This window comes from Rhipicephalus microplus, chromosome 4 (assembly GCF_043290135.1).
Source record: "Rhipicephalus microplus isolate Deutch F79 chromosome 4, USDA_Rmic, whole genome shotgun sequence".
Lineage (NCBI taxonomy): Eukaryota > Metazoa > Arthropoda > Arachnida > Ixodida > Ixodidae > Rhipicephalus > Rhipicephalus microplus.
This window is the reverse complement of record NC_134703.1, coordinates 3,900,606-3,926,205: the sequence shown is the minus strand read 5'-3', so window position 1 is coordinate 3,926,205 and position 25,600 is coordinate 3,900,606. Positions and strand designations below refer to the sequence as shown.

At 45.5% G+C, this 25,600-nt stretch overlaps 1 protein-coding gene across 1 annotated transcript; it reads left to right on the top strand.

The window, feature by feature from the left end:
• Positions 1–990: 990 nt before the first annotated feature.
• LOC142814091 (uncharacterized) lies at positions 991–25,144 on the top strand. The gene is made up of 12 exons (XM_075892031.1): positions 991–1,333; positions 3,848–3,883; positions 8,426–8,438; positions 8,946–9,031; positions 9,544–9,567; positions 10,750–10,950; positions 11,502–11,671; positions 12,416–12,622; positions 14,398–14,507; positions 14,657–14,768; positions 23,663–23,965; positions 25,001–25,144. The coding sequence occupies exons 1-12, from the start codon at positions 1,057–1,059 to the stop codon at positions 25,142–25,144; spliced, it is 1,683 nt and encodes a 560-aa protein (XP_075748146.1). The 5' UTR covers positions 991–1,056.
• Positions 25,145–25,600: the final 456 nt, after the last annotated feature.

The following is a 25,600-nucleotide window of genomic DNA, read 5'->3' as shown; positions in this document are numbered from 1 at the left end:
GGGGCACTGCCAGGTGCTTGGCTGGGTCAAGTAAATAATATAAAGCACGTGGAAGCCGCTCGCGTCTACCTGCATTGACCTTCACGACCTAAATAATGTGTATCATTTCGTACCACACAAGAACGCAAATCCTTATTCCATGGCACCATTTCGAAATGATAAATCCATGCAGACTCGTCCTATTGTCAATCCTACTCAAAGGGGTACCAACACAAAAATATTCAGCTGCCATCGATTTTTTTTGTCAAATGAAAGGCCAAGCCCTCAAGAGCGTAAAAAAATGTGTTTGTGTTCTTTTTTTTGTTCTTTGCGCTACGTTTAATAATAGAATATAACGAACTCCCACAGCAAGACATCCTGAAGTGAAAAAAAATAATGTGCTGGCAAACATCAGTGCACCCTGAATTAGTGATGTCAGGATATTTTTAGAACCTATGGGTTCGGTTCCTATATACTGCACCCTGACTTCGCAATATGGTATGAGCTGCTTACTCACTTACTCACTTATTGACTTTCTCGCATAATGTGCGACATTTCCTAGGCTGCTCTGCTATCTGGCTCCTTTGGTAATGACCAAGACACCATTTTCAATATCTTTTGGCGACGCCCAAGGGGCAATTTGAACGGTTTTGGTGCGTGACGTCACCCCGAAAAGCCATACTGGCTCGTGAAGTCCCTAGAATTGAAACCATATACAGGTTAGCCTCACGATGGTGTCGATTATAGTGGGTACGCCTTGACAAAGTCCAGCTCATCTGCGCCTACTGACTTTCAATGTTGCACGAAACTGTCTGAAGTAAACGCAGTACATCTGTAGGACAACATAAATTCACCTTGAAAATTGGTGTCAGCATCTCTTTAACACGGATGGCGGCTTTAAATAGTCGGCGATTGAAATTTTTACCCTTACTACCATCAACGAATTTCTGACGGCACATATACCACCACCGCCACGTGCCACGCATTTCAAGCACGTACCGAAGAGACAGACGTGTTCGTTGGCTGCGGTAGTGTTGTCCTTTACGCTTGACAAAGATCCCAGCTTCCCGTTTTGCCATGCTGACGGCCACTCCTTTGAATCGTGGCTCGGCCTCCTCCTTTGGCCCTGCTTCCGCATGGCCGGTCACTCCGAATCCTGGCTTGGCCTCACCCGCTGTCCCTGCTGCGGAGACCTACTGGCCACGTATTCCACCACCGCCAGAGCAAGCCCAGCCGGCAGCTGGCAACGCGCCCGCCAACGTACCTGTGGCAGCGTGGGCAGGTCCGAATCCTTATGCAATGCCTGCGGTGCCTACACCAAGCCAACCTCCTCCACCACCCGCGCCGCTGCTGAGTGAGCGACCTGTCTGCCTCTTTGTTTCTGTAGGGGAAATGGTTCGACTATTGTGTCCTGTATTTTAACTAATTCAAACTAACATAAATAAAGACTGACACAAAGACTAGGCAGACAAGGACAGGCGCTTGTCTTCGTCTATGTCGTCTTTGCGTCGTCTTCATTCGTGCTAGTTTCAATGTGTTGAAAATGGTTATTTATTGTTTTAACGATGATGAAGACGCTCCTGTGATGATCAGCCCTTACCCAATTAAAGGTATCGGTCCTCAGTGGGTAGGTACATACCTTATTAGTGGATATTGGTATCTCGCCTTTTTATTCGAAGCATATTCAGTCAAGCACATCCGGTTTTCAGATTACATAAAAAAGTCTTCTAAAGCCAAAACTCGATGGTTCAGGTTCAAAGAAAGAGCTATATTGGGTACTAATGATATCGGGGCATTGGCTGTCAAGATAATTTGCTAAATGTTTGTCAATGAGCTAACTGAAAGAACAGACGGAGTTCTTGTGAACAGTTAGGGAGCCTTCATGCGTGCTATGAACGTTTCGTAGTGAATGGTGTACTCTGAAAAATAAAGGTCTGCATATTCCCTAACTAAATACTAACCATTCACATGTCACATAAACCACTAGCCTCTTAGCAAAAAGAAGGTAGTAAAATGCAGGTTAGTGAAATTTACTACCTAGTTAGCAAGTAAATAGTGCTGACTCAAGTGCTTAGTCCAGTACTAAACTGTTAGTAATCCCCACAAATAGAGGTTTACGCCTATTTCGTTAAATGTGCCTGTGCGTTGCCATATCAAAATGATTCCATTACAAAAGTATAAGATAAAAAACGAACAGACACGGCCCTCATAAATTATTTAATGGTTTCTAACAATGCCATGTAACTATAATGCGGTTAAGTGCGCATCGCAGCAATATTCTTATGAGAAGTGGCCACATGATCACATGAGAAATCAGATTCACATATTACAATACGTATGGTGATGATCATCATCATGAGCGCATCATATGCCCATATAAGAATATCATATGCTGATACGAGTCTTCATACTTATATGCTGATATGAGTTTGAGAACTCATATGAACAGATCCCGAGAACACGCACGCAAACGCATGCACAAGTAAATCTTCAAGACTTTAACATAGCAAATTTCTACTGTAGAAGCAGCTTGAAGGCTATATGTACCCCTGCTTTGGGATCGCACACCGCGTGCTGGTTAGCAGTCCCAAAATTTATAAGAAAATTGTTATTTTCTCCGCATCACCTCGTCTCCTTCTATTTGCTAGTGTGTGTGCCATTACGTAGCGCGAAACTTCTATTCCTAGGTAGTCAATAAAACTAGAGCTTGCCTAAATATTGCTTACGATGGCACCATTACTGCAAAATGTACTGTGGGATCTACAAAAGGTCTGGCAACGAAGGTGGCTTAGTAGTTGCTAAGTTCAAAACACTAACAATGGTTTCCTGGTTAGTAACGGCTAAAGTTACTAGCTCTACTAGCTGGTGGCTAGTAAAAGTATGCTGCGAAGGTAGTAAATTACTTCAGAAACTAGTACGCACACGCGTTTACTAACTGATTAGTAACTTTTTTTTCCAAGAGTGTGTGATTGTTGCGGCACCTGGGGTAGCAGATCTTGAGCACACGCTTCTTGCAGCATGGCCTCCGTGATCTGCATTGGCAGTGCTATTTAAAGCTACCGACAACGGGCCAGAAGCGGTGATTATATCACATCAAAAATTAAAAGAACATGAAACCTAATCACCGATTTCAGCATTTTTATTTCGCATTGTGAGTGGTATTTATTCCTAATAATGGACTCCTGAGTGTCTCTCGTGCCAGCGCTTCAAGGTACAGCGTCACACCGTGACACCGTTGGAGACAATCCCGGGCCAGGGCTCAATTCGACCATGCACACGTTCGACCATGTAAACGACTATTTACAGGTCTGGGGTTAATCGCAGTGCCCCTCTCCCTAATCAGTCAATGCATCATTTGAATTTTAAAAAGCGTAATGCTCACTCAACCTAGCAATATTACATCGGCCAGTTGGGCCCATGTATACCTTTTCACAGGTCAACCGAATGTTGTACACCACACGCGTAGCACATTTTGGGAAACAACGCTCGTGCACGCGGGATTTTTAATTCTTTCACGAGTCACACGTGTGCATCCATAGGAGAGCAAGTTTGTAGGGACCTGAAAGTACAATATTTGTACCACGACTAGTTACCTGCTGGTAATATGTAAAACGTTATGTACGTAAGTTAGCATTTCAAACGGTTTCTCCCGAATGCGTTGTGCTGGCATACCAGAATTAGGCTCGTGGTCTTTTAATTTTTTTGAAGTAAACATTCTGGGACAAATATAGAAGATCCCTGATTCTAAATGTGCCTTAATATGTTCATCTATTGGAAGCTGTTGCAGACAAAACAAGCATCTAATTACCTTTGGACGAGAGAGGCAAGCGCTGCTATACTTAATTATTTCGCACTTTGCTCGTTTCAGTCCAAGATCCCCCTGTGCAAGAACCGGCAACTCAAGGTGAGTAAGGTATTTTTAAAACGTGCACTTATAGCAATTGCAACTACGTTCCAAGCACAATCATATGGTATAGAGGTTGGACTAGGCAGTGAAAATCCCATGAACTAAGAACATTCAGACAGAGCAGACACAGAATAAAATGTGAAAATAAGCCGACTTGTCCTCCAAAGAAACTTTGAGATGTGTAACTTCAATGCCCAATAAAAGCGTTGATAAAATCCCATTGCTTATCTGTTCATACAGCATGAAATACTTGAAGTGCTCCTGTCTATGAGATGGATCCTATTATAAGGAGAATATTGGTAAGCCAACCCAGTATAACGAGAATATTATTAAGCCAATATACTAATTTATGTCATTATTTATCAATTATAGTTTGAAACTGCTTCCTCAAAAATTGTGGTCGTTGGGCGGTAATAAGGCTTGCGGGTTGATGTAATGACTGTGTACACCAGTTTATAATCGTAATTTGAGACCATGCAGAAAGAGAGCACAAATACTGCGGAAGTCACTCTAAACGGGACTCTTAAATCAGTTACAGGGGCGTGGACAACTTTCGACACGTTTTGGGGAGGTAAGCTTCTTTTTCCTTTTATAGCTATACCCGCACGAGACGTTTTTGCTTATAATGTGAATAGGCTGATTATTTACGTATTTCAGCACTGCAGAGTTAGTGCCTGCACCTACATGACCAGTCACATTACAGTGTGCTGATCAAATATTCCCCTTTTGAAGGAGCCCTGCATCTCTCAGTGTTATTGGTCGACCACGGCGTGCCGACACGCCATCCTGGTGAGGGGCGACGCCCAGTAGGTAACAGGGCCACGCACGCTAGGCCTCCAAAATGTTTTGCTACCGCGGAGTTCATGAAATTTGGGAATGCCTTTAACTTGCTATACTTTAACGGGCCCCATCTCCGACTAGCACGAGAGTGCAAAGAGAAGGAGGATGCTACTATTGAATTTTTGATCGAAATTGTGTTTCCTGCTGCACGTGGTGCTACAGGCTGGACCAGCTATGGAGCCGAAATGCTAACATACTTATTGCAAGACTTCTTATATGTTCCTTAAGTTTTAATATTGGTTGTCTATCACTTTTTTTGTAGAATAATGCATTTTGTTCACCTTGTACGAAACTGCGTTTGTAAACAGTGTATGATATTATTTGTTTGCCCATGCTCCGAGTGTGCATTCGTCAACTAGGGTCCCATAAGTCAGAGTACGTCTTCTTTTGTTCTTGTATCCAAGACATTTATGTGTGGATAAAAGGAGCATAATGAATATTCATCTCCCATGCGCAATGGAGCCTCAGCTATAGTTAGTCGACGCTTTCCGAGTTTGTCTAAAACTCCACAGTGTCCCTTGAAAAGTGGACACCTTGCAGCACTTTTCCAAATAATCACCGCAGAGCTTCCTTGAAAAAGTTGATTGCTTAACAAATGAATGCCACAAAATTTTAGAATCCGTCAGGTGCAAGTGGAGTTTATAGACTTTTCTCACACCTTCGGCGCTTTCACTCTCCTTACCTTACAGCGATCGAGCTTAAAGGTACGCGCTGACGAGGTGGCAACCAGGCATGGCCTCACAGCCCTCGCCACTTAGGAAACCATCAGCTGCCTTAATAAAGTTGTTTACTGCTACTACGCGAGAGATGAAAAGGCAGCATGATGACAAGGGGGCAACATGTTACGTTGTTTTATCAATATGATTGCGACTGAGTACGCGTTCGAGTCGCGATTTACCGCACAGTCCGCGGCAAATATGCATCTCATGATTCTCAAATCAATCAGTTACTAATCAATCAATCAATCAACTTTTATTTTGACCACACACCACGTTTATGTTACAGTGAAAAGTGTATAGGAGGCCAGAAAAAATTGTGTTTTCACACAGGTCAACTAAGCTCTGGCCTTCCGTTCAACAGCATTGAGAGAATGATTCGTTATTCAATGCCGATGGCCAACGGCCATGTAGCTTTAGTTAATGGCGCAGTCATCTGGGTTTATGACATCGTTTGTATAGTGCGGACGCGGCAAATAGTAGTTAATTTGGGAGTTAGAAATTCCGGACCACGTACAGCACTCTGCTAGGCCTATACTTGCTTTCGGGAGCAACGGCTGCGGATCTGCAGCCTTTTCCGGCGATGCTGGAAAAGTGTTTCAGGACCCCTTTAACGTTAACAGAATTATTCACACACTGTTTACTGTCTAAACACGTACAAAATGAGTAGCGATATAACTCTGAATAGAATCAAATAATTTTCGTTAAGGATGCGTTCTCCAAAACGTGAGGAGTAAGAAGTGAATACTATAAGGAGCGCTCGCAGGTCTTTTGTAACGCACGTCTTGACATTTATTGAACCAGCGCGATGTCGGGAGCGGTCATACAAACCATCATATTGAATACTTTATTATTTCGTCACTACACGTACTATGAAATGGCGTCTCTCATAATCATGTCGTGATTTTGGGACGTTTAACCCCACATATCAATCATCAAATCGTACTATGAAATAAAAGACGTATCTGCGAACAGTGAAAACTACATCACTTGAAACATTAACTTAAAAAAAGGTCGCTAGCCTGAGGCCCGCGGGACTGTACAATGCGGCGCCCTCGACGACTACCACCTAACACCCTCCCCCAAATCTCCCCTTGTGTCTTTTGTCTGAATGCCTAAATGGCAGTTTAAACCTCAACTAAAGTTGTAAGTGCAGAGGCGGCGCCATCCACACCCCCACTGCGCATGCTTGCGTGTCGCGTCTCGTGCCGCATGCTCGCGTCTCACGCTAACTGTCGCTCCCTTCTCCCTCTCTTGTCTCACAAGGCCGACGCAGGCAGCGTCTGCTAGTAAGAAACCGACCATACGCGCTGCGCAACCGTTCAATGGCCACCCCGTATAAGTAGGCACTGGATCGCGCGTTTGGAATTCAGTCAAGTGCGTCTTTACTTGCCTTTCGGCTGACTTGACGCTTTGCTTGGCTTGAGTAGATGCGATGGTAGCAGCAGTACCTTCAACCAGTAGTACGGCACAACCAAGGAGGATTAAAAAAATTGCTGGAGTGGAAATGATTGCGCAGAAGTAAAGCCGTTCCTCTGGCAAGATGGCGGCCATGGCGGCCATCTTACTAGGGGCATGCTAAAGTGTCACCGTTCAGCGATTAAAAACGAAGCGTTTCCCTCGCACGCCCAATGAGTTTAATGTGGGAACTTTTTCGGGTCACATAGTGCTTCAAGTGCGTCTTAAAGTTACTAGTTTTTCGTAGTGAGCCTCTAAATGGAGGCAAAGTTCTTTGAAGATTCAGTCATCCGTACTTGTGTTTGTGTGTTATTTCGTCGGCAACAACTATCCTTTAATATAGAACTAACGTAGCATTTACATAACGTATCAAAGTCACTTGATCTTTAAGTGCGCACTATCAGAAAAGAGCATGTTTCCGCCATCTTGGCAGTGGCAAAAGGCGGCTTCACTTCTGCTGGCAAGGCATTGCGGGAGCTTCCACTCCAGAAATTTTTCTTTAATCCTCCTTGGGCACAACCCAACATTGGCGTCCTATCACTCGTTGAAGCCAACGCTTTCCTTCATTCAATAACTAAGAATAATAAAGACGAAATAACACTTGAGCTATTCCAAAGCATACCGAATTCCGCAATCTTTACGCGATACCTCTATCACACTGCTACACATTGACTCGAGTTTCCCAAGTGGGAAGATCTGGGCGGCTTTTTGAACTTATAACTTCTCTTTGTAAATGGCAGCCTTGTAATGTGCGTGCTTACAATAAAACGTGATTTATATCTGATATGATTTTTCCAACAAGAAAGGGTTTTATTCAGGAGTCTACAAGGCTTAAGTAACATATTTCTGTCACGTAAACGACGTCAAAAAATACACATGACTAGAAGAAAGAAAAAAGCTGCGTCAACGAGAGTTGAACCTGCGGCCTCATGTTTTTTTTCACCTGCAAAACCCCTTGTTTGCCCCCATGTACATGCCACGCGCCCCCCACCCTTGTCGTCTTCATGAAATTAGGCCCTTCACTTCGAAAGATTGCCGATCACTGACTTAAAACTTGACTTGAAAGCATCTTCTAAATGCTTGATCATTTTGAATATATAGAATAAATATATTGTGGTATGTCAATATCTTCTACCAATCAAATGTGTAAAATACGTGTAGAATATGTAACCGATGTGTATAGGTGCGTTTTACTGATGTGTAAATGTATACCACTGGTTCAGACTGTTTTAGTTAATAGGGGGTGAGACCTCGTTAGGCTTCTAGCCTTTAGTCTTTGCCTCCCAGGGAAATTCTGAATTTTTTCCCGCAAATAAACAATGTTGAATGTTGAAACTGTTTAGCACTGATAAACATCTCGACCTTCTCGAAGAAGACGTCAATTTTAACGTACTGCTACTGTTGTTATTGCTCAGCAGAAGTCGAATTCCTTGAATATAAAAACCCGATTTCAAGGCGCGACATATAGACATTTGAGTAGGCCGTAATGCAGGCTTTTCCTAATTATGGTATTCATTTCTTTTAGATCAAAGGAAGCGGTAAGTATATTGTGATGTTTGTATTATCATTATTTTTTTGCAGTGAATCGACACAACTAAGATTGCGCAGGAGCAGCAAGTATATCTAAAGAAATTAAGGTTGTGGCGACAATTCTGAATAATCACTGCTTAATAGATGCAGCAATACGCGCAGAGAGCCAATATGTATACTGACAATCCCATGTACAGATAATTGTGCATGTCGAATAGGTGCAAAATTTCTTTATATACTTTCATGTATAGATTGTTCCATATGTCTCATCGCCTATATACAGAATTGTGACATGATCCGCTTCAGGTTCGATATATCGGGTTTCTACAGTATTATCATTATCATCATCATCTTCAGCCTAATGGCAGATTTTCTTTCCTATAAGCTGCCCAGACACACTACCTTTTAATAACTTAATGAGCTGTTCGCATGACGTAAGCGCTTGAAATGTGTGCATTTTTCCTGCTATGAAGTAGTCTGTACCACACTAAAAATGTTTCCTTTCTTTTTCCTAGGTCCATAACGCTGTTGTTCCTGAAAGTGATATTTGTTGGCCTCCTCCTGTTTCTTATTTTGACGTTAATCTTGGCCGTAACAGTCTGTAAGTACATTAGGACATCCGCATCTTTTATTTTTGTAAACCATTAAGCTAAGACTGCGTAAATTTAATGGTATTATCAATAGTCGCAAAACAAAGCAACCTTGGCTTGCGATCCATTTTCTGAACATTTGTCCTCTCTTAAAGCCCTCCTTGTGTCTATAACCTGTTTCACTTATTTATTATAGTTCACACTAGCCATCTGCCAGCTAAACATGTTTTGCTTAAATTGAAAAATTTAGTGCACTCATAAGTTTATTCCATCTCGTTGTAGTTAGTAGGCATTATCATTTTCAGAATTGACGCCATCCTGTCCAAATGCACCTAAAACGATGTCGTGTATCATCACAATGCACGCAATATCGCATTTTTTATCTAAACGGTAGCACACCGTATCAGGAGGTAATATATAATGAGAACATGTCTAGCTAAGCTTCACGCGATCACAGATCTTAAGCTGCTACACCACTCTGTATAGCCTCTGAAACTATCTATGGCCTGCTTTTTTTTTTCAGACAATCAAGAAGCCGTAGGAAAAGGTAAGTCTTCACAGGTGACTCACCCCCGTATTCACAAACGCTCCTTGACTCGACTTTCACCCTTCACGTGACAGAGTTGAGCACTGCGCCGCAGCTCGGCTGATAATGACGCTGCGCTACTCAAGAATCGTAGCAGACTATCGCTGATATGCAGTTAATTGCCGTGCCTAGAGATGGCGCTCCCATCGGCTTTCGCTAGTGAAAGTGAAGCGTTGAGTGAAGGGACGTTCTAGAATACGGGGTAAGGCAGCACTATAAGCCTTGCTCAGGAATAATTTTTGACGGGTATTATAATCCAGTATTACAGCTCGCGACGTATCTTGTATACAACATTCATGTTTATTTTATATAGCCTTAGCTGTAACACGTATTCATTTTTTCCCCTATGGCTATGAAGCTATGTGCAAAGACGGAAAAAGAAAACAGCGCTGGACACGGACGGTGAAAGAACGATAGCCAAGGGTGCTTCAGTCATGACTGTATAGTCAGCGTATTCCTGCATTTCATGGCTACGTTAGTTACTGTATATGCTACCTATAGGTAACTTTAGTCTATGTTTATTTGGGCTGTTATCTGTCGTATACAATGTAAAAGAAAACATTTCATGAAAACATTTACTCCCATGCCAGACAACCTTTGATATTTTTGTGCTTTAAAGCAATATTTTTATTGAATACAATCGACATACAGGACTTGCCATTTTTACCAAATAGCTGGAACTCTGAACAGCGCACGGAACAATTCGTTTACACGTAACAAATGTATTGCCAGCTTTGTTTTCTAGAAACGAGTGCAGTCAAACCAAGAACCATTTTTAATCGTTGCTGCTAAAAAAAACGTATGCAATTAGTGCACGAATAACCTGTTGCAAAAAGAAAAACTTTCAAGTCCTTCTTTGAATGAGCATGTAGCTCTTCTGCTCTGCCCTTTTCTTGTTCCAATAAATGGTTCAAGCTTTTATGCAATCTCATAGTCGATTCCCGAGATATATCATAGTGCATAGTCGCGCAGGACTCCAGGTCAAGGCTTCACGGTCTGGCTTTCCTGCATGAGTAACACAATATATGACGTGCTGCAAAAAACGATACCGCGATAACTCTGTTCTGAATCAGGGGCGAACTTGATGAATCTTAGCCCGAGTCCTTGCGCGACTGGCTCTTGTTTCTTCTTTGATATATACAGAACGCGACGAGAATGGTGCTGTCACCGAGCCTACCATGAAAAGTGACAAAAGGACGAGCCTCACCGTAAAAGTCGTTACCACGCAAGTCCCAAAAGCCCCGACAGTGATACCACAAACAACTACTGCGACAACAACGAGCACTACGACAACTATCACTACGACAACGAGCACTACGACAACAAGCACTACGACAACGACTTGTGAGCCTAAATGCAGTCGGAATTTTGAGTTTTTGTAGTGTTTAGAGTTCTCATTCTATGGAGTCAGTTATTATTTATACTGTTAACCCTTATACGGTGTAAGAAATGAAAAATTCGCGCGTTCTTTTGCTTAACACGACTAGAAGATGAAATACACCTTTTTTTTTCTCATTCGATTTCAATACACCAGCCAGAAAGCTTTACACACAGGCAATTTTGAACTGCCTTAGGTGTCTGGTGTTTCTAGACTAAAGCTTTTTCCACCTCGCTTGGTTTTACCGCACCTCCATATGTGGCTCAAGCGGGACCACACCACAGCATCGCGTGATGTCGCGATCACGTCACAAAATGTCACGATCTGTAAAGTCACAATGACGTCATAGGGTTAGTCATCACTAGATGATGACATTTTGCCTGATTTCGCGTTGGCATATCGACGCCAACGGTCACGGTCACGTGTCGCGTTTGATGAGGCATTTCAGGCTTAAGAAAATTCAGCAGTGATGGGAACGTGATGGAGGCTAGAGGAATGTGTGCTTGATCGTATGCAGCCATGACCACAACATTGAAGCCGATGATCTGCACAGTGGGCGAGACGCTCACAGCCGAAGACGCCATCACTGAAGGGATGTGCGACTACGCCATCTTCACCGAGCTGGCCGTAGTTGGCGGAGACTTGAAACCAGTCCGAGGGCCCCACGCATGGGAAGTTTTTAAGAAGGTGCGCCCACACAGTCTTTGTTAACGCGATTTGCCTTCTGTCTTCTCCTCACTTCGTCATTTTTTTCATTACAAGCTTAGTGAAGCTTACTGCAGGAAAAAAGCATAAGATATGTCTAATTATCCGTACATATGCCCTAAAGTTTGGTTAATATAATGTCTTACAGAAATAAAAACCAGTTTTACAGCGCGGATTTGACTCCCATCTGTGTCTGCTACATTTTCGTGGGGACTGAATGCAGAGGAGCCTATGTACTTAGATTTGGGTACTATTTAGAGCACCAGCCAGGTCATCGAAATTGGTCCGAGAATCCCCACTACAGCATCCCTCATTATTCATGGTTCTGACCAGCAAAACCCTAGCAATTCTCAACACAAAAAAATTGAACTTTATTTAGTTTCAATCTTTTAGATTATAATAAGCAACCGGTTGTCTGCGCTTTTTTTATTCTATCCGCACTTCTTCCAATCTAGTAAATATGATACACAGTCTGTTCCTACGACGCAGCGTTACAGCTAGGAAACGTTATGTTGCGTATTTCCATGATGAACTGGTTCACTTTTATTTTCTGCCACACACACGCACACACACAAGAACACGCGCAGCAAACACACACGCACATACCCACACAAACACTAATAAAGTTCACTACCTGCCTAAAACTCTGTGATGTTTCTCCGAGATGCGAATTCACTTTGCAAGCCCGTCCAGCCTTCTAGGAAACAACTACTTTCCGCACCGCAGGCGATCGCCCACTCCGACAAGACCAAGGGAGGTGTCAGCTTCTCATCCTTTAAAGAAAGCGAACGCGAAGGAACGATGCGTAAGCTCGAAAGCTTGTCGGACAAACTGCGTGAGCTGGTCTCGGTCCGAAAGGTGCTCGCTTTCGGCATGCTTGGTTTCAGTCACGACTATTCCCTGAACGACGACGTGTTTGGAAGGACGTTCCAGGTGAGTGCCATTTTGTTGGTAATGTGGGTGGTTTTTCCTCAACTCGTTCAACTTACTTTCCAACGAAAACCTGGGCACTTCACAGCAGTCTTGACGGTGAGCACAGATGTTCCACATCAACACAATCGTAGACAACATATTGTGTTATTACGCATGGCAGCTCTTCCGGTGTCTTTTAAATATAGCCGCGATGACTTCTGGAGAGATTCTGCGCCGTTCTTTTCTCAGAGCTGCTTTTGGAAATTTGATATAACCTCGAGACGCTCCCATTCGTTGATGTGCCCCTGCTCGCAAAAACAAAAAACGTTTCATAGTACGATAGACTTGAACAAACTGCAATGTGAGCATCTTCGCGGCGTCTTTAATCGCCGTATCCTGTTCGTGGTGGGCGAAGACTGCATGACGCAACTATTTGAGGAATATATTTCACTGTTAAAGATTGTATCCCGACAACAACAATAATATTGGCACTTCTATACCGAAAGAACGATAGTGACGAAAGCTTCAATAACGTGTCTGCGATAAGTCGTGAACAATATATAGAAATAAATTGGAATCGAAAGCGTGTTAATCTATGTTCTCTCTCAATCCGCGGAGCTAGTGTTCGCCCTAGCCAAGTTTCGGTAGTAGGCGTCTCTCATATTCATATGGTGGTTTTGGGATATTAAACCCCACATATCCATCCAATCAATCAATCAAGTTTCACTAGTAATGCCAAGCTTTTGGTTTGGTTTTTACTAGTAATACTAAGTAAGGGTAAACGTGTCTACACATCTTACGTGAATACTTGTTAGGTGATGTAATTTTAGTCGTCATTGTTTCTGTATTTGATGCCGGATAAATCGGCACAGGTGTTGTAGGAGCTAAGTAGAAGTTGAAGCAAACGAAGCGAGCACCTATATACGGTTTCATAATGAGGAATATTCCTGTTCTTTACCCGGCGCCACAAATAGCTTAGAGAGCTCCACTCATGAAATTGCACGAATATCTACAATACGGCATGAACTATTGTCACGCGCTGTATAGCCACAAAGGGTATCTGTTTCTATAAGTATTTTGTCTTCAAACAGTATGTGTTGAACATCACACTTCTGAAAAGCAATGGAAAGTCTGTCACTGTTTCTCAAGCAGTCATATAGCATGGTAGTCCATTCCTATAGTTTTATTGGAAGGTAGATCTTCGCCCCAGCGTCCTCGCCGCAACATTTGTGCAAACGGAATCATGAAACGTACATCCTATGCCACAATGCAAGACCATGATGTGTCTGCACGAGTCGCGGTCAACGGTTAACGTGCGTTATATTGTTACGTTCGAAACAGCCACTGAAACGAAATGTCTATGCCTACATTTGTTCTTGCATAACTTTTTAACTGGAATTTTCCTCGTGAAGTTGACCAACCGTGATCGGGAATCTGTTTTGGCCCGTTTGGCGTCCTTTTTATTTTTATTTTAGAGAAAGGGAGGGACTGTGTGTGTGTGTGTGTGTGTGTGTGTGTGTGTGTGTGTGTGTGTGTGTGTGTGTGTGTGTGCGCGCGGGCGCGCGCGCGCGCGTCCGTCCATTCGTCCGTCCGTCGGTGCGTGCGTGCGTGGGCGCACATGTAGGGCTGACAATACACGCAAAATGCGGTGCACTGCTAGCATCATACGTAGGTATCATTTATTGACAAATTGGTTACAGTGCGCTTGAATTGACTGCATTCTTCAATGCTTGTAACTTATTGGTCCTTGTAGATACGTCAGCAATAACAGTGTCTTTTCTACATGAATCTTTCAGCACTTCAAGGAAGCTCTGGGACCTAGCAGTGCTTCCATGACCTTCCTCGGCGTGTGGCTCGTCACAACAAGCAACGCCGAGGCGTTTGCGAGAATTCGAGGCAGTACAAGGTACGTAATCCAGTGAACTTTCAAAAAACGACGCACTTTAGCTGAGCGAATCTTATTTAGGTAAATTTCGCGACTGTTAAGTGTTGTTCTACCACTGCCACTACAGAAAAAAAAACATTCAATGAAATCACTATTTTTTTTACCCTTAGGAACGTCGACATAGTCATAATACAGACCCACATAACGTTAGCTGCCAAGTACAGGTCCTGCTACGCATACATGATCAGCCAAGCAAAGGAAATCGGCGATGTACCGAATTGGGTAAGTGCCCCGTCTGTATGAACAGTACCACTGAGATTCAACCGGCTGTGTACGCCATAAAGTTTCCTAACTATACACTAGAGGGAACTATGGCACTAGTGTCTATGGGAGCTGCAACGCACGGCGCTTCATTTAGCATGGAAACAATGGGTACTACACGGATTTGTCATATCTTCGTATTTCTGGCTCCGTGTATGTTCATGTGTCTTGAAGCTGTTTGGTTATGAAAGAAAAATCGTCAAATGTTCAGCGGTTGCGCCTCCCCTCCTTATTTTTTTTAGGCTTACTATTGCAAATCAGCTCGCGAAGTTGAAAAGGGTTTGTTCTTTATTTAAAAAAAACCCAAAACACAGCAATAAACGAAGCCACAAGAGCGATTCACCGCTCGCAAGTACGAAGACTTGGCAAATGCGTGTACTACCAATCATTCCGATGGTCACTGAACATTCTGAGCGCCAGAGTCCCCCCTAGTTAATTTCAAGAAACTCTGTGGTTTGCACAACATTCGCTGGTGCCACCTTTTATAGTAATATGCTTGGGTTTTTGGAACAGAGAGTGGTCATCCACACCGTAGTTGTTTGCCAATATGAAGTGGGGTGCGTCACCTGTCAAGTACCTAGTGGTACCAATAGAACACTACAAAGACAATGATGACTATTGGCAAGAACAGGCAAGATAACTCAGTCCAAGGCGAGTAGGTCACAGGCGAATCACCTATCAATGTTCTCGAGAGCGAAGGTTTGCAATTTGTTGTTTGTCTCGAAACTGTGGTACGTGATGCAGGTGTTGCATTGCTCGCGGGTCAATATACAGAATGTCCACCGTGTCTTCGCGGTGTTCGTGTGGGCCTCAAGTTGGGAACGATGCAGTCGAACTAATTTATTTGGGCGTGTAATGAAAGGTGGTTTGGGACTACCACACCTACTGATAAGGCACCTCATAAACAGGTTTTTATTTTTTCGAAACGCGAGTGATTCATTTCTGCGTAAGGTGTGCCAACTGATGCTCACGAGAGCTTTACCTGGATATGTAGTGGGAACAGACCATAAGAATGGCGCTGTCCACAGATATCTCAAGGAGGTGATCTTAAGTATCCTCTTTTTTTTCTGTTAGAATTTCCAATGAGCACTTATTTTCAGCGTCACGCAAAGAACTGTACAGAGATGTTTCTGATCCAGTTTTCCCCGTTCTATTGTACGGGACATATAAAGTGGAGGTCAAGGGCAGGACGCACTAAATAGGGTTAAAATAAGGCAAGTGGCTCCTGCCACAAAGTCTTTTTTTTTAGATTTCACATCGGCACTTTCCACGTCAAGGTATTTACAGAAGAGCGGGGTGTCTTTTTTTACACTATAGGTCATACTGTCTCATTAGTAAGAAGCCAGAAACTATTGACCAACTTTTGTTGTTTTTTTGCATTGCTGGTTGGGAGTGTATTTTTGGGATGTAATGCAGAGGACAATCAAAAAGGAATTCCCGCTAGACCCTTACGAGGTAAGATTTCTGCCGGTTGAAAATGAGGATGGTTTGACATTTAACTTAATATAGTTAACAGGCCTCCACAGTTTATGGCGGGCTCCTATAGCAGTATTTCACAGTGATTCAGATGCACGACCCGCAAGAATGTTCTTTCGAGAGTGCAGCTATATTTGTGCAACTTTCGAAAACACAGGAGTCTGTTCCTGAGTGGTTGTAGAGGGTGGAACCGCCCGACAGCTCTGAAAGAATTTTATAGGTAGTGTCTATTCTCAGCACTTGTTTTCGCGACCAACGGCATTGTTTATGTACATAGTGTCTGGAAAGAGGCAAGAAAATAAAAAAAAAACTAGTGGCTCAGTGGTTAACACCTCGCATTCACGACGCGGAGGTCCCACGTTCTATTCCGCACACCGGAGTCATTTTTTTTCCTGGATTTTTCTTTCTTGATAAGGGAAAAAAGTGTATACGTAAGGGCTCGTTTTTCCGTGTTTTAACACAATATTAATGAGATCTAACAGACAGTAATGTCAGGGAATGTACAGGGGAAGTTATTAGAACCAATGGAATGTAAATAAGAAGAAAGAAAAGTGGATGAAAAAATAGCCAGCCGTGAGCAGGAATCGAACCTACGACCTTCGAAAAACGCGTTCGATGCTATATATATATATATATATATATATATATATATATATATATATATATATATATATATATATATATATATATATATTGTACCGGAGCATAGTGGCGCCAGATCTGTGCCAGTGTGAAAGAAGACGTTGACGTCCGTGTGGCTCGTGCTTCCCGGGTTCCTGCCTGTACCAACTTGTTGCGGCTAACGCTTCTTGATTATTAACAAGTGCTTTTACGTGAACTCGCTCGTTGCATTTGGTGGAAACGTGCTGGGTAACATCCTGGAGCTCCGCAGCCGTAAGCTACCATCTGATTCCGCAATGACCGAGCGTGTCGATCACCCACAAGCCTCTTCCACGTCGCTGCCTGTCATGTGCCCTGGTTTACTTCATCTGCGTGACCCATTAGTCTACAACGGCACTGAAGATCACGATGTAGAGGACTGGCTGGCAGAGTACGAGCGTGCCAGCGCGATTATCAAGTAGGATGACCCTGCGAAGCTGACTCACGTCATCTTCTATCTGACAGATTTGGCGAACCTATGGTTTACCAACCACCAAGCCGACATCTCCACCTGGTCGGTTTTCAAAGAGACCGTGACCTCGTTTTTTGGTCGTCCAGCTATGCGCAAGCTTCGCGCTGAACTTGGCCTGCGGGGACGATTTCAGCGAAACGGTGGGAGCTTCACGAGCTGCATTGAGGATGTGATCGGTCTCTGTAGGTGAGTCGATGCGAGGATGACGGAGGCTGATAGAATAAAGCATATAATGAAAGGCATTGATGACGACGCTTTTCATATGCTTGTGGCCAAAGACTCACAAACCGTCACGGCCGTGATTCAGCTCTGTCAAAGTTTTGATGAGCTGCGCAAGCAGCGAATTTCTACTCGTCGCACTAATACGCAAACAGCAGATAGTTCTGCTTTGGAGTGCAAAAGAAGTGGCCCCGACTACACCGTATTGATGCCCCAAATTCAACAGTACATCCGCGAAGAAGTTGCTCGACAGCTCTCTCTTGTGGCCACCATCAACGAAACCCCCACAGCACTGGACCACTCACTTCGCCGTGCTATTCAGACGCAAGTTGCCGAGGCTCTCCCTTCGCCACGTCCCCATTATCAGGTACTGCACCGCTGACTTATGCAGAAGCCGTCCGCCGACCTCCTGCCCAACCGCCGCTCCCTTCATACAGTCCAGCAACCAACTACTACAAGTCGCCTGTTTCAGTTCATCCGGTAAATCAACCCTTCTCGCCACCTCGAGCACCTGTGAACTCTTGGCGCACTCCGGATAACCGGCCCGTCTGCTACAACTGCGGTATTCCAGGGCATGTCGCGCGCTACTGTCGTCGCCGTAGACTCTATTTTAATGAGGCTCAACATTCCGGCAACGTTCCTCCGCAACCAGAATTACATGTTACACCTGATGCACCTGACCCCCGCTCACGTCGACCAGACTTCAGCCCACGTCAATCTCCTTCACCCCGTCTTCGGTCTCATTCTCCCACGCTTCGCCATTCCAACCACGCACAGGAGGAAAACTAACAGTCGCAGTTCCCGAGGCAAGAATTGCGCCACCGACGGAATTTCTAAGGCCTCAACTTTCGCTTCCTAACGAGATTGCCGTGTTTGTGGGCGGTTTCACCACAACTGCTCTTGTCGACACAGGTGCCGCTATCTGTGTATTGAGTGAAGGGTTATGCCGGAAACTCAACAAAGTGACGACTCCACTGGTTGATATTTCCTTACGCACAGCGAGTTCGCAGCACGTCCAGCCTACTGCCACATGCACTGCTCGTGTTGTGATTCAGGGGGTGCTGTACATCGTTGAATTTGTCGTCCTTCCGCATGCGTCTTATGAAATCATCCTGGGATGGAACTTTCTTTCCGCTAATCATGCGGTTGTCGACTGCGCCCGTGCACAACTCGTTTTGTTTCCGTTCAGCATGACATTCATAGATCTCCCTTGCTCACCTAAAAAGGTGACCGTCGCCACTGACGTCGTCATCTCTGCTTTTTCGGTCGCCGCGGTGCCTATTTTGTGCATCTCCGTCCCTGATTCAACTGCACTCTTTATACCGTCGCAAGAATGCGCTCGTCGCCGGAACCTTGTCGTCCCGTTTGCCGTCATAACGCTTGCCGATGGTTCCAGTGCCGTGTACGTGTGCAATCTGTTCCGTTGTCCCGCTACCTTATTACATGGCGAATGTATTGGGCATCTTGACGCTTATGATGCCATCTTTCCTTTCGATGCCCCTTCCGATACGACGCCGATGTCCGTGGATGCTGTCACGGCTGCCACCGCACCCTCACTACCTGACGAAGACGTTCTGTCGCGAAGCGTGGACACCGGGCTTATGCGAGACCAGCGCAATCAGCTCATTCAACTACTTGACCGTTTCCGCGCCTCCTTCGACCACGGACAACCTCCCTTGGAACGCACGTCAGTTGTCGCTCACCATATCGACACCGGTCATCATAATCCACTTCGTCAGCGCCCCTACCGCGTCTCGCAGGCTGAGCGTGACGTCATCACTAAACACGTGGATGAGATGCTCCAACGTGGTGTCACTGAGCACTCACACAGTCTTTGGGCGTCGCCAGTGGTCCTCGCGCGAAAAAAAGATGGCTCCGTTAGATTTTGCGTAGATTATCGGCGACTAAACAAAATCACATGCAAGGATGTTTATCCCCTGCCACGCATTGATGACGCCCTGGATTGCCTTTAAGGTGCGGAGTTTTTCTGTTCACTGGATCTGCGCTCTGGATATTGGCAAGTGCCAATAGCCGAACCAGACCGTCCAAAAACGGCGTTTGTGACCCCTGACGGCTTGTATGAATTTAATGTAATGCCCTTCGGTCTTTGCAATGCGCCGGCGACTTTTGAAAGGATGATGGACAGTGTCCTCAGGGGACTTAAATGGCACATCTGTCTTTGCTATTTAGATGACATAGTTGTCTTCTCTGCAAATTTCGAAACTCATATTCCCCGTCTGGAACAAGTTCTCCAGTGCCTTACAGCAGCCGGGTTGCTACTGAACTTCACAAAAACGTCATTTGGGCGCCCCCAAACTCACAATTCTCGGCCACGTCGTCTCGAAAGAAGGAATATCGCCGGACCCTGCCAAACTGCGTGCCGTTGCCGAGTACCCCAAGCCTACCACCCTGATGGAGCTCCATAGCTTCGTAGGCTTGTGCTCGTATTTTCGGCGTTTCATCCGCAATTTTGCTTCTATAATCGCCCCCCTAACTCAGCTTCTTTCCAGTAGCGCGGGTCTCTCGGGCTGGAATTCCCATTGCGATGTCACATTCACGACGCTGCGCCGGCTACTCACGTCTTCACCAGTTCTCCGCCACTTCGATCCCAATGCTCCTACTGAAGTTCACACGGATGCTAGCGGTGTCGACCTCGGTGCCATTCTCGCTCAACGCATGGATGGCTGCGAAGAGTACGTTGTCGACTATGCCAGCCGTACCCTAACGAAGGCAGAGTCCAACTATTCCGTCACGTAAAAGGAGTGCTTGGCTATCATTTGGGCTATAGGAAAATTTCGCACTTACCTTTACGAACGCCAGTTTGATGTTGTCACAGATCATCATGCCTTTTGCTGGCTAGCGTCCATGAAAGACCCTACTGGCCGTCTCGCTCGTTGGGCTTTACGCCTTCAGGGATACGACATCCGTGTTGTTTATCGCTCAGGACGCAGACATTCAGACGCCGATGCCCTATCTCGCTCTCCGCTGCCTCCTGATCTTACCTGCTTACCAACTGCCATCTGCGACTCGTCATCGCTGAGCATCACCGACATGTCAGCCGAGCAGCGCAAGGATTCCTGGATCAATTCTCTGCTCGACTTCCTCTCTCACAGTTCGGTAGAATCGACTTCACAGTCCCTCTATCGTCAAGCAAGACACTTTGCTGACCATGAAGGCTTGTTGTATCGCCGCAATTACGAGACGGATGGCCGTAGGTGGCTCCTTGTCATCCCCCGTCATTTGCGCTCGGGCATCTACGCTGCCTTTCACGATGACCCCCAGTGTGGCCATGCTGGAGTATTCAAGACCTACTCTCGCCTTCGTCTAAGATACTACTGGCGCGGCATGTATAGGCACGTTCGCCAGTACGATCGGCCATGTGCTACATGTCAACGCTGCAAGACACCTTCTCACAGCACTACTGGCCCTTTGCAACCCTTAACCTGTACAGCGAGACCATTCCACCACATCGGAATTGATATTTATGGTCCTCTACCCAACACTCCTCGAGGCAACCGGTGGATTATCGTCGCCGTTGATTATTTGAGACGCTATGCTGAAACATCTGCGCTACCTGCTACCACTGCGAAAGACGTTGCGTCCTTTCTTCTTCACCATCTGATTTTGCGACACGGTGCACCTCGTGAATTACTGAGTGACCGTGGACGCGTGTTTCTCTCGAACGCCGTCGACGAGCTGCTCAAGGCATGTCGCACTGTCCATCGGAAATCCTCGGCATACCATCCTCAAACCAATGGCATGACGGAACGCTTTAACCGTACCCTTGGAGATATGCTTGCCATGTACGCCTCTGACGACCACACTAATTAGGACCAAGTGCTCCCTTTTGCCACGTACGCGTACAACTCTGCGCCACAAACAACCACTGGCTTTTCTCCTTTCTTCCTCCTGTGCGGACGTGAGCCATCATGCTCCATGGACACCATTCTCCCTTACAGGCCTGATGTTTCCGAAGCGACGCCCATTTCCGAAGCAGCTGCTTATGCCGAAGAGTGTCGTCAACTCGCTCGCTCATTTACCGCAGAAGACCAATGGCGCCAGAAAACTGACCACGATTCCTCTGCGTCTACTGTACACTATAACCCAGGAATGCTGGTTTGGCTCTGGGTCCCGTCTACCCCTCCCGGTCTTTCCCCGAAGCTTTCATCGAAATACCATGGCCCCTACCGTGTGGTGCGGCAAACATCTCCTGTCAACTATGAAGTTGAGCCCATTGATCCACCTTTCGACCAACGCTGCTGTGGGCGTGAAACAGTACACGTATCACGCCTCAAACCGTGCTATGACCCCCTTGTCGTGTCCTTTCCCTAGGTCGCCAGGTTGGCTCCTTTCTGCGCGGGGAGTAATTGTACCGAAGCATAGTGGCGCCGGCTCTGTGCCAGCGTGAAAGAAGACGTTGACGTCCGTGTGTGGCTCGTGCTTGCTGGCTCGTGCTTGCCGGGTTTCTGCCTGTACCAGCTTGTTGCGGCTAACGTTTCTTGAATAATAACCTGTGTTTTTACGCAGCCTTGCTCGTTGCAATATATATATATATATATATATATATATATATATATATATATATATATATATATATATATATATATATATGGAAACGCAAGAATTTAAAAAATCCAGGAAAAAATTGGGGGACCCCTAAGCTTCACCCCTTTAAGAGGTGAACGCGATAGTGAAATCCGGCCCCTAGTGCAGCCTTCAACTGCTAAGTGCATACTTATTCATATGTTTTGTTACATACCCGCGCACGCACACAAACGCGCACACAGTAGATTGGACCAGCGCACTCTATTTTCGCCGAGTGGGCTCGTTTTCGTCGTGACACCTGTCGAACAAAATGTGTTAAAAGGGCCCTGAAACACTTTTCCAAATAACCATGGAATGAATTCACTAGAAGAGCTTATTGCCTCACGAATTACACGCCGCAAAAATTTTAAGAATCCGTCCAGTGCGAATGGAGTTAGAAAGGTTTGTCGCATGCTGCAATTGCATTATCTCTTCTCTCGTCCCGACGAAAGCGCTGGAAGCTAGGCAGGGAGGGGTAGCAGGGCAAAGAAACTACCGCACCCCGTGACCTTGAGCACTTCTTTTTTCTTTGAATGCACGGCTTTCAGTGTGATCACGCACGCACGCGTGGACAAGTAGCGGCCTCCCGCGGCTATCTTGGTAACTTGATTTTCGGTCACAGACGCACAGACGATTTTTCACTCACAACCACCGGGGCCGACGGCGGCGGCGGGTTTTCTACGACACGAGTTCTTTAACGCTATCGCGTTAAAAACACTCTAACGCGCGGAATCAAACGTGAGACATCTGTGTCGTGAAAGCGAGGCGTTAACCACTAAGTCACCCCGGAGCATGTCCTTCATTGTTTAAATGGCAAGCTATTTATATCTACCACTTACCGCTGCTCACTGGCACCCCGGGGGAATGGTGTTTTCAGCATTACGAGCAAGATAGCGCAATGAGCGCGCGTTGCCATATCGCACGGCGGCGAACGCTTTATCGCCCGGCTTAGAGAAGGGGAGCGATGCTCCCTCGCGCGCCCTTACCTCGCGGTGGCGAGAAGGGGAGGATTGTACGCCTTGGCTGACCTCGGGCTTTACCTGGAAAGATTCTGCTGTAGTTACCGGGTGCACAAAGGTCACTGCAGTCAATGCAGTCTCCGTTTGAGAAAAGCGCGCGCTTTTCAGACAAAACATAGTAACAAATTAGACGCTTATTTGTGCATCTGTACGTGTGAGTACGTTTCGTGCGTCGTTTGTTCGTGAGAAACGCGGGGCACGTTTCGGTCTGCTTTCCATTCTGCGCGTGACGTTTCAATTTGTTGCTATCGCGTTCATTGCTTCACCCTCGCGGCAAAGCTGTGATTTTTTTTCATTAAATTGTAACGCATTAAATTGCTGCTAACGCTGGGATGTCGTGTATCACTTTAATATTAATTTCGATTCAAACATTGCGGATTATTCACTGTTTCTCTTTACTGACATCGAATCGTTTTAACGTACAGGAGACAGCCGAGGTGGCCTTGAGACTTTTACAGGAGCTCGAGATTCCCGGCCTGCGAGTGTTCTTCTCTTCGACCATGTCCGTGATGGTGTACGTGAGCGCCAAGAGTTCGCCCAGCATCGGTCCGCGCAGAAGACAATGCGATCACTTCTTCATTACCGACATCGACTCCACTTGTCGAGAAACACTGGGCGACCTAAAGACGCAGTATTGGCCGGACGATATGTCCGAGTCCATAACCTACCGCGATGCGCACGGAGGCTACATGCTTGTGTTCGAGAGTGTCAACTCGCTCAATGCCAAGGTAAGGAAAATACAATATGTAGTTAGTATGGTTCAACATTTGGTCAGTAAAATAACTGGGCGGTTTCTTAAATTAGTTATTTTGTTAGTTAATTGGCTAGTTCGGTAGCTAGTTTATTCGTGTTTGCTTGTTTGTAGGCTTGTTCATTCAATCGCCGCAAGGCTTTCGAAGAAGCAGGGGTGATAGCATAGTCGTACGCAGGATTCTTTATTACTAGGAAGTGGAGTAGCGGAGCTCTTTTACATCCCTACCCTACCCTCTACCGTTGGACGGTACAATAGAGAAGCTCTGCGATGAACACACGAAAAAGAAGCATTTACCTGCTATTCACAACGAGCTGCCTTTGGCGCCCGGCTTTGCGGGAGCAAATGTGTCGAGTAAATCAGTGTTGCAATGAAGCACCTCTGGTAATAGGCCCTCATTATCGTCATCAACCAGCACATTACACAACGCCTGAACAGGTCCGAAAGTGTGAAGATATGAGTTTGATATGTCCTTTAGACAATTGATTGGTGGGCCGCAACTTTGCCGTCACCGTGACTCCCATGAGAGCCGTATGATGTCCGATGATTAGCATTGTCCCACGTGTCGTACGTTCTATGCGCGAGCGAAAGCTTGCGACTGAGGTATAGACAGGTGGGATCGAACAAGCAGCAATGAAACTCACCGGACGGCTACATTTGGATGGAAGAGCATGAAGGGGTAGCAGAGGAGGGAGGGGGTGTCGGAACTTTTGAGCAGCAACGGGGGACAATTAGTGGAAGGGCGCGGTCACTCGCGCTACCTCGGCTGAGCTCAGTAGGCGGATCATACCCTTGTACGTTATGTGCTGTAAGCGCTTACGTTGAAGTGACAGCACGAATACTACAGCGCCCCTTTGAGCGCCTGTATTGCCTAACGCCATTGTATCGTAGAGTAACGCCAGATCAGAAGATAAAGGAATCAGCTGCAAGCCTAAATTTGTATAATATTCCCATTCGTTTCTGGAATATTCGTTGCTCTTACGGTGACATTTTGGCTTGTACTTCTTTTCAGGCAGCACGCTACGGAAACATGACGGGCGGCTGGGCCTTCTTCGAGATTCAGCGTGACATCTACTGGCCATGCAGAAATGGTAGCGCATACGGACGAGTCAAGCACGGCATCTCCGCTATGCGCGCGGCCAGCAGTCCGCATTAGAAGCGACTGCGTGGGATAGTTACGTGTGTTTAGGTTGTGGCATGGATTTCTACCTGTGTGTATACGTGCTCCTGCAGGCTAAGCACGTAGTAACGGGAAATATAACGAGCACTGAAAATGCATGAAAATGGGTGCGTGAATGCAACTTATTAAATATTCTTCTACAGTTTGCTACTCGTCTGATCAAACACGAAAAATAATTGTAAATTGTTTCGCAAATAAAGTATAGCTAGCTACAGCACTTGTTGAGTCATGTTGAATCATGTTTAATATTGCGAAGATAAATATGGACACTGCAGCACCTACACGACCCGAGTTTCGCGTATCTTTTCTAGTAGTTGAATCACGTCGGGTACTATTCCTATAAAAAAAATTGGCAGATCCCACGTACTTTGGGAATAGACGTTATGCGAAGCATGTGAAGGGAACTTTCCTTTTTTTCAGTTTTTTTACTGA